General features: G+C 38.7%; 1 protein-coding gene across 4 annotated transcripts in view; it reads right to left on the reverse strand.

The window, feature by feature from the left end:
• The window catches only part of txk (TXK tyrosine kinase), a 43,946-nt gene extending 32,567 nt beyond the window's left edge, over positions 1–11,379 (reverse strand). The window contains exons 1-2 of one of the 4 annotated variants that reach the window (XM_030162752.1): positions 11,117–11,379; positions 2,236–2,436 (exon numbers count right to left, since the gene is read on the reverse strand). In XM_030162752.1, the coding sequence (XP_030018612.1) occupies positions 2,236–2,248 (13 nt within the window). In that variant the 5' untranslated portion in view covers positions 2,249–2,436; positions 11,117–11,379. Of the gene's footprint in view, positions 1–2,235; positions 2,630–11,116 lie in introns of those variants that run through there. The other 3 variants (XM_030162751.1, XM_030162753.1, XM_030162754.1) reach the window with 3 other exon arrangements.
• Between the last annotated feature and the right edge of the window lie 2,118 nt (positions 11,380–13,497).

Genomic DNA, 13,497 nt, shown 5'->3' on the forward strand with positions numbered 1-13,497 from the left:
CCTGACAAAAAAATTTTACAATTGAGGCAGCAGTTTTACAATCCAAAATCACTGTCCATGTGTGAGTCTGTTCTTTCAGAAGAGTGAAAAGAGGCTTCGGTTCAACCTGTCAGAAAATAAATAAGATTTGAGTGGCAGCTAGTTAGAATAGCTCTGACTGAGGAGAGCTGGGCTGAACATCTCTGATTAGTGGTAGTAATGTTGATTTTTTTAATACAAATTTCATGACGTAGAGTCAGACTCTACATTAGTGCTAAAGTACAACCCTAGTCTATTATCCTAATGTGAAGGCTCAAGAAGATTTTCAAACAGGAAGTGGAGAGTTGAGCCATTTTAAACGATAAAATGCAACATTTTGATATAGTTTATTGATTTTTTTTACACATTGGTGCCAGCACTGATGTCATTTGATTTCTACAACTCAAAAACATGTTTTAGTGTCTCAACTAGTGGCTCCAACATCCTATAAAAGAATCCTATATATATATCCTATAAAAGAATCATCACACAACAATTGTGTCTGATTTTTAATAGTGGTAATGAAATTCCTGCATTCAGATTACTGTATACTTATTTATTGTCAATATCAATAAATATAAAAGTGTATAGTGTCACATTTGTATGTTTTAAGTAGGAGAGTAGTTGTAAGCACATCATGCTATGAGCAGGGCTTTCACAGAACTTTATATAACCTTATATATTCTGATGAGAGATAAAACTCAACTGTATTAACTCATGGATATGGGCGGATGATTTTGACTGAGATTTAGATTTTTTATACAAAAGATGCATGTTAACTATCTTCAAAACATGTATTTGTGAAATACCTTCCTCTATGTTCCTCCAGGTGTTGAATTCTATCATCCTAGGCAGTTTTGAAAGCGCTGCTTTACAACCCCTGAAAACAGAGCTTGAACACACATTTATTCCATGCTCATCAATACAATATGGTTATATTGCAAGGAATAAATATGTGAGTTTTAATTTCTCTGACCTGATGAAGTATGATGCAGTTTTGAGTAAGTACCCAAGAAGAAGCCAGTCAAATGGATATACTAAATGTGGAAGTAGTAGTGGATGTAGTAAATACTTGTAATGTGCAGACAGAGTTTTGAAGTAGATCTGGTTGCTCTGAGACAAATATTCCTTTTGAGTAAAACCCATTCTGTCGTTAATTCTCAAATTTCACATTTTGACCTAAGACTGTATCTTGGAAACTTCAGCCAACCAGCATTTTAGACTTGATTTTTCTTTTTCAGTGACTCACACATGGTAAAATTTCAGTACTTTTATTCTGGAAGCATTTTACTTGTAGACCAGTGCAAAACATACTTAAACCATTAAGCAGTAAAATCATCCCCGTCAGTGTGTTTCTGTTATGTATGATGCTTCTTGCACATTACTGCTATAACAATGTGTATGCTTTGTATTTCTGCATTTTACTGCTTTAGATGTTGAAAATATTTATGCTGCAGAAGAAAAATTCTGAGATACTGATATTTGTCTACCACCCTCGAGAGAACAGACAGTTCTATTCTAAAAATGTACATTTTAACATGAGTCTTACGTTACTCACAAAACCAAACCTATGGGTTGACTTCATCATTGAGTAGATTTATTTGTTGTATTTGTTATTTATTTGACCACTTTTCTAAGTATTGTAAAGATTGCATGTCTAAAAGTAAACAAAAACTCAGTTTTTGACAAATAACAAAATGTTGGCATAAACATCACATAAGCCCACCACAAACATAAAATCATACAATTGTATTGTTTTCAGCTTTGGAGATTATTGAATTTGGCTAAGAAAAAAAAAAAAAAAATCTTAAAGAAACACGTTTGTAGAAGAAATTGAAAGTACTTTTAAAGAGAATTATGTAAATGCTGTGAGGATTTGAGTACATATTTCTGGTCTTCATGCCCTATTTATTTTGTCTTCAAACACACAGCTTATATTTATAGTGTAAAACTCCTTAGTTTAACCTGGCAAATGAACTGGTGATGCATCCAGGATGTACTCTGCCAGCTGGGATAGGCTCCAGCATGGCCACAACCCTCTTGCAGACTAATGAAAATAATAAAGCTAAAAAAGTATCAGCTGATTGTGTTGGCTGCTGTAGCTCAGTGTCAGGATGTTTTTATTATGGCATGATGTATGAATCCTTCATTTTCTGTCACTAATATTTGGATAAGTTGAGGACGAATAAATGCAAAGTTTTGTGCGCAAGTACTCACTTGAATGAATCATGTTAGGCTGTCTTTACGTCCGTCTCCTTCTTTTTCTCTCTCCTCTGCCCTTTTCTTCCTCCACCTCCTCCTCTTCAATCTCTTCTCCAACCCCAAGTTTTCTTCTCCTATTTTTGAAGTCAATTTCCCCGCAATCGCTGTCATCAACAGGGTCTGATATGACTCCACAGGTGGGGAATCTTGAAATAGCTGAGCAGTAAAGATGGAGGGAGAGGCATATAGAAAGAGAAAGAGTGAGAGACAGGTGGGTGGAGGAAGTGAAGAAGATAAAATGAAGACAAAGGAATAAGGCAAAGAACCAATAGAAAAGGGAGAAAGAAGAAGAGGCAATTTTTTTTACTGCTTTGACCACACTGAAAAAAACTTTGAAAGTCTGACTTAAGAACATGTTATTTATGAGTACAGCAAACACACACAAAAACACAAAATGTGGGTGAGAGAGAACGGCAAAGAGGCAGAAAGGAAATGAAAGAATGACGTACACAAAACCACAGAGCATCCGTGTTTTTGGTGAATATGTACAGCAGAACACTCACGGATAGAACTTGCATGTCATTTAAAACACAGGAGTCCAATTTTGAGTTGCATCAACCAAACAAATCACAAAAACCTGCATATAGAAGAAAAACATTCAGCTAAAACTACCTGTGATCCACATATTGTATTAATAAAGAAATATAGAAGAAGCACAACTGAAAAGTAGTGAAATTATTTGTAAAAGCAGGGTTTGATATCTGAGGATTACGGCTATTACTGCTAGTCATTGAATGTGTCCATGCTTGCCCACAAGTTTATTCTTCACAGTGAAAACTAAACACAAACATCAAAATTAAACAAGTTTTTTAAATACATTTGTTTCTCAAACAACAACTAGTTTTCTGATAACATAAATTATTAATTACTTCTGCCAAGGAAGTTATATTTTCATCGGGGTTTGTCTGTTTGTTTGTTAGCAAGATAACTCCAAAAGTTAAGGACAGATTTTCATGAAATTTTCAGGAAATGTTGATACTGGCACAAGGAACACATGATTAAATTTTGGTGGTGATCGGGGGCAGAACTGATCTACCTTGGCGGAGGTCTGAACTCTCCGAGTGCTTTTCTAGTTACCTCTGCCAAGGAACAGTGGAGGTTATGTTTTCATCGGGGTTTGTCTGTTAGCAAGATAACTCAAAAAGTCATGGATGGATTTTCATGAAATTTTCAGGAAATGTTGATACTGGCACAAGGAACAAATGATTAAATTTTGGTGGTGATTGGGGGGGTGATCTGTCATGGTTAGGTGAGAGATGGACCCACGATGCAGACAAAAGGACTAGAGAAAAACTTGTAAAATGACAAAAATCTTTAATGATTGTGCCAAAAATGAGCTGGAGATGAAACAGGATGAAGGTGGCCATTGAGTCTGGGGGGGAAGCAGGCAAAAGCAGGAACTGGGAGAAAAGAGTGCAATCAGGATTAGCAAAAAAACAGAAAAGTAGCAAAACAAAACTACAGAGCCAAGGTTCATATAATACCACTGAAGTAAGCAGACAATCTGGCAATGAGTTGTGCAGTAAACTGGGCTTATATACAGAGGGGAGTTGAAGTGGCTGATTGTTAGCAGGTGGCTTGATTGAGGATGGCTGATGGTGTGCAGGTATGTAGGTGAGAGGTCAATTCCAGCTCCGCCCAGCTCCAGACAACACATACAAGACAGGGAAAGAACAAACAAGACACACACCCACAAAAGGGAGGGACACACAAGAAAAAACACTAAGATCCTGACATGATCTGCCTTGGCGGAGGTCTGCACTCTCCGAGTGCTTTTCTAGTTATTACTGTGTTCGCCTGGATGACCAACAGGAGAAACAAGATAGACTTTAATGTTTGCTGCACTGTTGCCAACTCCTCAGTGAGAAAAGTAGCTGTTGGCTGTCCTAAAAGTCACTAAATGATGCCATCGCCTAATTTGGATATATGTCAATTTGCATGTAATTGTAATGGACACTGTAGGAGAGAGGAATAATGTGGGAGAAACAGAAAGTGAGTAAAAACACCTTAATATGTTTAGAACTACAAATGAACTTTCTTCTGTTGATTCAATTCGATTTTATTTTTAGAGCCCAGCATCACAACGAAATCACCTCACGGGGCTTTTACAGAAATTGTTGAACTGATAAAAAAAAAAACAACACAATGAAGATGATTCTTGGTTTGCTTGTTGTTTTTTTTTTTTTGTTTTTTTAACTTTGCTATTGCCAAATAGGCCATCACAAAATAACTTCATGAGTTATGCTTTGTTTTTAGACCCACATTACATGAATCAATTTGGCCTGTTTTGTTAATCAACCAATCAATCAATCAATCAAATTGTATTTCTACAGTGCCAAATCATAATAAAAGTTATCTCATGACACTTTACATATAGAGCCAGTCAAAACCAGACTCTCAAGCCAATTTACAGAAACCCACCAGAATCATCCAGGAGCAAACACTTACATGATAGAATATCAAATTTAATCGAAAGACTGTTATGTGGGGTGGAACTGCTAGCTTTATTTAGCTCTTGTCAGTCACAGGACCATGTTCAGTGATAAACTGATTCCACCAAATGCATCACTGACCGAAACAGGAAACCATTCCTGCCTGTGTCCATCAGACTGTTAGACTCCACCATATAACCACATCATTATGACTACACAGTGACTGAAGCTATCTGAGTCAAATGCAGTGATTTGTTTTAGTGTGACAGTGAAGAAAGTTTTACATTTACATCTCGCTCTTTGTAAGTCAGGGTGGGATCAGCAGCAGCTTTGCACATGCATGATTAATTTGCAGTGCAGATGTGGAGTGGTGTGGGTCTACTCTGCTCGCTGACTGCAGCTCTGACTGCTGCACCACATGAGGCTGACCACCTGTGAGTGCTGTGAAATGGGGGAGGGGCTCATGCTGCGTTGCAGGCAGGTTTTTGATTAGATCTCATGCCTTCTCCCAGCATGTGGTAAATGCCTTGAAGAAGCTGCCTGCAGATGTGGTGATGGCAAGGACACCCAATACCTTCAGAGCCAGGCTGGAAAAAGACCGGAGCAATCACCCACTTCATTATGACTATAAAGTGACTGATGCATATTGAGAGACTAATTTGGGGATATATAGCCTTCACGCTGTATTTTTGTATTGTATTGTATTGAACCCTTAAGTCACAACTTCAAGCCATGACTCACAACTTTGTAGTGTTCCAGGAAAGTCACGTCAAGCTGCCTGAGGGCAAGGAATTGTGGTAGTTAGATGTAAACAAACCAGCATGGCGGACCATATGGGGATTATGCTCATTTACAATCATTTCTATTGCCAGAGGTGCTTGCTCTTTGCTTATTTGAGGGAAACAGTGGAGGAAAAACAGTGCATAATGCAAGCGAAGCAATTATACCTTTTATGTTACGTTGTTGGGACATTTGGATATGTAATTGGTATTAATTTATTATTGCACTCAATGGACTGAAAACTAGCTAACAATAGAGCAGCTGCTAATTATGCATAACATTTGCGGATAAATAACATTAGAGCAATACCTTGTTTTAATAAACAACTTGCATAAACACTGCATCCAACTGATCGCCATGGGAATGCACCTGCATTATCTCCCTAGAGAGTTCATGTCCACCATAATAATCGTTGTATACATCCCCCCATCCACACCCGGGTGCATTCATAGCAATTACAGGAGATTTTAATCATGCCTCACTGGACAAAACTTTAAATAACTTCCACCAGTATGTTGACTGCCCCACCAGAAACAACAAAATCCTGGATCTCCAGTATGCTAATACCATGAATGCATACACAGCCACGGCCCCTCCCCCCCTCGGCAGATCAGACCACGACTTGGTCCTGTTGTCCCCTAAATATGTCTTTCTTGTGAAAAGGCAGCCTGTTCACACCGGGACAATGAGGAAGTGGACACAGGAGGCTGCTGATGCACTTCAGGATTGCTTCAAAACAACGGACTGGAATGTGCTCTGTGATCCCGCTTGAGGGGGATCTGGTCCACATGACTGACTGCATCACAGAATACATAAAATTCTGTGAAGACACCACCATGCCAGCCCAGATCATGCATTGCTATCCCAACAACAACCCACTGATTAGGCCGTAAGGTGAACGCCGTATCGTTTCATCCTGTTCCGACATATGGGGCACTACAATCTTATTACTCAATTACAAAGATATATTGTTCCTGAGGTAACTGTCAAAAGTTCTCCATTTGCAATCCTGCAGTTTTTTTAAAATCAGTGTTTGAAGTCGGTACTACTTAACTTTATTCGTGCAATGCTATTGTTATTATGCACGCTATGGTTTGAGTCACATGTAACCTGCTGGTCCAATAAGAAAGCGCAAAACATCCAAGATAGCTGTGACCAGGAAGTGAGCTTCCTGTAGTTTGGAGGAGGAAAATACAACGAAAAGTTTTAAAAAGCAAGCAAAAATATGGAATATGCACCTCATATGCGTAAAAAAAGAAAAAATACAGGATTTTTCGGCCAAACGATGGGAAACGTTAAGAAACTGTGTCGAACGATGGCTTTATTTGAGTGGTGAGAGCAGGACTGTAACTGAAATTTATAAACACTATCACTACTGACTTTCACAATGTTCCAGAAGATGCTGGGTTTCATGCAACATGCTACAGACAATTAATTGATAAAAAGCGACTGGATTCCGCAGAGAAACATAGAAGAGAGAATCCAGATGTCAATGAATCACAGGGAGGCGAGTCTGTGCAAACAGGGGATGCTGGCAGCACCGCGGGATCAACAAGTGAACCTCCGAGGAAGAAATTACGGTCCAGGATGGGTCTACCTACTGTATCATCTGCATCTGGTCCTATTCTGCCTACCTTATGCATAGTATGAAAAAAAGTGGATAAATACATTACCGTGTCTAGCAAATGCGCAAAGGATTATCTTTCACTGGCACAAACGTTATCAGCAGGTGTAAAAAAAAAAAAAAAATGTCTCACAATTTCTTACACACACAAACACTGTATATAAGTAAGTGTGTAAGTTTATTCTATTCTCTACTACTACTGCTGCTATTACTACTATTATTACTGCTATTACTACTACTACATCTATTACTACTACTGCTATTACTATTACTGATCATAACTCATTCTCTCTCTCACACACAATGCTGCTTGCAGCTTTGTGAAACTAGGTGCATGTGTGTTTCAGAAATGAGCCGCCTTCAATGTCAGCTACAAGATCTTCTGTGAGCAGATCATCAGGCAAAGAATTATTATTGTTGTGAACCACCACCAAACATTCATATACCAGAGTGAATGGCACTGGGTGAAGTGTCTTGCCTAAGAACACAACGGACTGACCAGGACAGAGTGGGATTCGAACCACCAACCCTTCAGTTACTGGACGACCTGCTCTACCATCTGAGCCATGGCCACCCAGTCTTGCTGACAATGTCTCATTATTGCTTCTTGGTAGTTTGCCCTATCCATGCCTCCAAAATGTGATGCTCTACACCAACACTGCAAAAGGGCAACTACCAAACAGCAATGAGACATTGTCTGAAAGGTATTATGTGTGCACCCTCACCCATTGGTAGTGGATGGCACATTGAGGATGGGGAGTTAACAGTGACCTGGATGACTAAAAATCCTGCTCCTCAAAAAGTTTTGCAGTTCGTCCACTGCACTTGCAAGCAAGGCAAATATGATACAGACAGGTGTTCTTGTATGTCAGCAAGACTGTCTTGCGCTGATTTGTGAGGTGCCAGCACTGTGTGAATGTTCAGAAGGAAACAGAAGATAGAGCTACATGGGATGATGTTTCTGACAGTGATGGTGATGATTAGACATGTTACAGAACCATAAAACATCCTTTAAAAAAAGCATCCATTGCACAAAAATAAAAGTTTAAAGTGTACTGTGTAAAAAACCAGACCGAGAGCTATTAAAAAACATGTATTGTTACATGACAAATGCATCATTGTTAAAAGAAGAAAAGAAACCCTGCAACTGTAAACACTGTAAATGTCAAGCAATGCTCTTACATTGAAGTGTGTGTGTGTGTGTGTGTGTGTGTGTGTGTGTAAAAATTCATCATGTGTAATATGTGAAATTAGTAGAAGCTTTTTCCCACAAATTTCCAAGATTTCATGGTCTAAATTCACATTACATGGTAATAATTCATCAAGACTTGTCTAAAATGTTAATATGTATATGTCACAGTAGAGATTGAAATCCAGTAGGATTCATAATCCTACTTCATTGCAGCTATTTGTTGGGGTAGCAGCATCAGAGCCAGTGACACCAACAGGCTTCATAAAATTATCAAGAAGGCTGGCTCTATAATCGGTCTGAAGCTGGACCGTTTTGAGACCATGGTGGAGAGGACATTTAAAAAACTGATCTCCATCATGGACACTGATGAGCACCCTCTCCACTAGGCATGTACCGATCTGATCTAAAGATTGGTATTGTCTACTGATCTGGCATTTTTTAGAAGATCAGATCAGATTGGATTTACAGTAGTCATGAGATCGGGGCTGATCCCGGCCCGGGGGGGGCAAACGTCCTGCCCCCTCCAATTAAAGTTTCTGAAGGTAGGGAAAAAGAAAATTAGCTGCACAACAGCGGGAGGCTTAGAGGATTATCTGACCCGCCCCAACCTGACCTGCGAGTAACCCACTTATGTGCGCATCACTAATGGAACACACCCCCATGTAATACCTGGACGGACCTGTCCAGAGACACACTACAGAGGTGGCAAACATACTGGGCCAAAACCGTGCGAAGTGCAAAAATTATACAAAAGTAATTAAGAGTCAAAGGTGTCATACTTGTTTAAGTTTAGATTCCACATTCAGCCCAATTGTGAGCTGAAGTAAAATAATAGCATAATAACCCTATAAATAATGACTCCAAATTTAAATCAAAATTTCATTGTAAAAAGTCTGTATCAGATCAGTATTGGATCGGTATTGGTAAAATTAATCCTAAAAAAGAATTGGATCGGATCAAAAGCAAAAAAATCCATCCATCCATGCCATCATACTTTCACAGGTTATGTGACGTCAGAGCGAAGAACTGGGAGTACATCAATCTAGTGAGAGTTTACAGGTGGGAAGTCATGGGTTTGACTGCCAATCCAGTGCATTGTCACTGGTAGAAGGTTGGAAAAACATGGGTTGCAGGTTACCTGGAATGCAACATTACAACAGCACCCACTCCTCGTTGAGGACAGTAACTGCAGAACGGTACTTGCTTTCACATCAGAGTCTCCAAAACACCAGAAATGTCTCCAATAACACCAGAAAAAGTTGCTAGCTTTGTCGCTAGTCAGTTCTGGAAAAAAAACAAAAAGTCGCCAAGAGGGTTTGAAAAGTCACCAGATTGAGTGACAAAGTCGCAAAGTTGGCAACACTAGTTTGCTGCTTGGACCCACCAGATCTCTTCCTCTCCCACATTGTGCCTTGTTTCTGTGTTAAGGGTCATGTTGTGACAGTTTCAGTCTGAAGCTTTAATTTATTTATTTTATATTATTTTGTTATATTGATTTTAAAGGGGTGCCAGCCAGGTCTCTCTCCTGGCATTTACAGTTAGTCATTTTAATTCAGTCTTTTCTATATGCTTGAGTCTTTGTTTTGTTTTGTTTTTTTTTGTCTGTTTGTTGTACCTCAAACTACACAAAGGATGCAAGTCTAAATTAAACAAACACCCCACACATTAAATGACAAGAAAAGAATTCACACATTTAAACCAACTAAAATTCAAAATCATGTATTGAACAATTAATGCAAAAACACACAAATTCAGTTTCACCTCCAAAGTCCAAACTCAAAAAAATCCACCAACCAAGCAAAATCAAACACAAAATTTCCACTCTGGTTTTATATCAGTCTTTAGAAGAAAATGGGAAAACAAAACAAACAAACAAAAAAAGTTCAGTTCGTTTTAACTAAAAATTCCACTCCAGGTTTTCCACAGTCTCAGAGCAAATGTCCCTGTGACTACATGTTACTGACTTGACTTCTTCCCTGGAGTTTCTGTGCTTTACCGCCTCACAGGTTTTCCCTGGATCATCTCTGGATCTGCTGCTGTGGTCCTGCCTCTCTCCTGCCTTCATCGTCATCACTCACTTATCCATTTAGTTATGATAGTGTTTATTATATAGTTCCATAGATGGTAGGGGTTTCTATTCTTTGTACTGACTGTTGTATTAGTAGTATATCCACTGTTAGTACTTGTATTTGTAGTAGTAGTATATCCACTGTTAATACTTGTATTTGTAGTCGTAGTATATCCACTGTTAGTACTTGTATTTGTAGTAGAAGTATTAACAGTCATGGACCTTTGTTCTGGTTTCTAGTAATTATACCAACACCAGCTGATCTACTTTTGACATTTCTAGTTCAGTTATCTGTGCATCAACTGCATCCATGTGTCTCCCCCTACTTCCCCTCTTCTCCCCCAGTCTCTCTTTTTCTCCTCCTTTACTCTCCCTCTTTAACCCCAACTGGTCAAAGCAGACGGCCATCCTCCAGGTGTCTGGGTCTGCTCGAGGTTTCTGCCTGTTAAAGGGAAGTTTTTCCTCGCCACTGTCACCAGTCACAAATGTTTGCTCCTGGAGGACTCTGTTGGGTTTCTGTAAATTGGCTTAGAGTCAGGTTTCGGCCAGCTTGATATGTAAAGCGTCATGAGATAACTTTTGTTATGATTTGGCGCTATATAAATAAAGTTTGATTTGAACAAAGAAAGAAAAAAAATCCAGTTCATCTCAGTTCATTCTTAAAATAAAAAACAAACAAACAAACAAGCGTACAGTTCAGTTTTTGGGGCTTTGAGAAAAAACAGAAAGATTTTACTCACGCCCTGTCCTCACGATCCTGTCATTTAGTCAGTCAGTCCAGTCCAGTCAGTCTGGGATCCAGTCCGGGTGCTGCTGGAGTACTGTAATGGGGAAATGACCGGCTTCTGATGCAGAGGAGTGAGTGGATGAGATGAACCAGCGGGAAAACGGAACGGAGATTAATGCGGTATGGAAGCGATATGGACGAGAAAGCGGACGTAGTAGCGGGGTTAAACTGCCGCACTGAGTCGGGTCTATGAGCGGTCGCTCCAACGCGTTCTACACTCTCCGTTCTGTGCCGTGCCAACTGTGGAACGCGGATGTGGGGTATTTAAGAACTGCCGCCAACGGTGAGCGAATGGCGTGACGACGATGACGTGGTGACGATTTCCGGGGTGTATGTGGATGCTACCGGGCATGCTACGGGGTGTGTGTGTTTGTGTGTGTGCGCGCTCGTTGAAATTTAACCAGGTTGTTACAACGTGATGTAACAAACTTTGGCCAGACCAAATGTAACAATGCAAAAAAAAAAAAAGAAACATTTTTTGCTCACCAAAAACAACCTAAATTAACCCATAAAGACCCAAACATCCACCATGGACCTCAGCCATCTACTTATCTAAACTGTTTAATACCAGTTGATTCACTAATCCTATCAATACATGTAAATAATTGGTGTAAAATGCAATTTGTCATTTTTTCATCACCATCGAATATGACGTATTTGGACGGTCAGAGGCTCTGTAGTGAACGTGAAAACATCATCATCTTCTACAACATTGATTCACCAGTAAAACCCATAGAGTTGGATCAATGACAATGGATGGAGACACTTGGTTTATGTTCAGTTAATGATAAAGTTGACTAAAAAAGTAACTTTTTCTTAAATTTTCTCTGTTTTTAATATAACAACCTTCAACTTTTGTTTTTATGAACATCTACACAATCAGTAAATTAAATATAGAAAAATACTTGATTTACACAGAAAATTCACAAAATACAGAGGATAATACTATAATAAATGGTGGTAAATCACTTCAGAAAAGTGAAATAGAGAGAAAAATTAATTGGAAACTGACACAAACATGTTGCTGCGCCTTTATGGGTTAAAACAAATCAGATATTAAACACTGGTGTACAAAATAAAATTGACCCCAAAAATCTAAAACATAATGGTCAGATTTAGCCTGCAAACTACTGTTGCCATAGCAAGTTGAAGACCCACAAACTACATTCATTACAATGTAGGTTTAGTAAAAGTTTGAGAACTGATAACAGATAACTGATAAATAAGAACCCCCTTGCATTTGGAGGGTATGCAGAGAAGATATTGAAGGACTGTAATAACACTACATTGAATACAAGTGAGACATTACTTTCTGTTTTGCCAAAGTAACAAGAAATGAAGACTGTGACGCATAAAGCACCGTATTCATGACCAATATCCTATATAAGATCTTAGTCATACAATGATTGATTTTCTTTTTCACCAGGTGGTGCTTTCAAATACACTTTTACATCAGCCTTTACATCCTTAATATGCAAACAAGTACTCCAGTCCAGTGGACAAACAATGAACAGCAATCCATATGCACGTAGAATGTTGATTAATTTTTTAAATGAATGTGGATTACTTTATGCTCATTCAAAGATCGTGAAATAAAAGGCTGAAAATACATTAACCTACAAAGAGCCAGCACTGCTTTTATGTCAGTTCCCAAATGAAATTTTCTCTATATCTAACCTTTCTTAAGTGATTTATCACAATTTATTTATAATATTATCCTCTGTATTTTGTATTTCATCAGTATAAATCAGGTATTTTCCTGTATATAATTCACTGATCATGTAGATGTTGATAAAATTTCAGATTAAATTTCAAGGCTACTATATCAAAAGAAGTGACTTTTTCAGTAAAATATATCATTAACTGGACATAAACCAAGTGTTTCCATCAGTGATATAGTCTAGTTTATTCTAGAGGGTATACTATGATTTTTCCCCTCCCAGCCTCCGACACCCCTGTCCTAGAGCAACATCTGCCCCGCAGCACCCCTCCCAGAGTAGAAGCTGCTCCAAAACGGCCCCACACTGGAACAACCATGCTCGTTAAAACAAATTAAAGTATGCATCCACCCATAATTGAGATCATGAAAGACTGGTTATGTATTTTCTAAATGTAAATGTGTTGTAAGCAACACAGTTTAAGTCATGAACAGCTGGACAAGACAAATTAGTTTCAAATAAAGAAGTATGCTCCTCAGATGTGGACATCCTTTTCTCTGTAAGGATGCCAGTTGATTTTGTTGCACTGCAGATAGCACAACCTGAAGGTGAACGAAAACATCAGTAATTAACAGTATAATACAAGTGGTCCTTTTTGTATCTATATTAGCATTAA

The sequence above is a fragment of the Sphaeramia orbicularis genome, chromosome 18, assembly GCF_902148855.1.
Source record: "Sphaeramia orbicularis chromosome 18, fSphaOr1.1, whole genome shotgun sequence".
NCBI classification, from domain to species: Eukaryota; Metazoa; Chordata; class Actinopteri; order Kurtiformes; family Apogonidae; genus Sphaeramia; species Sphaeramia orbicularis.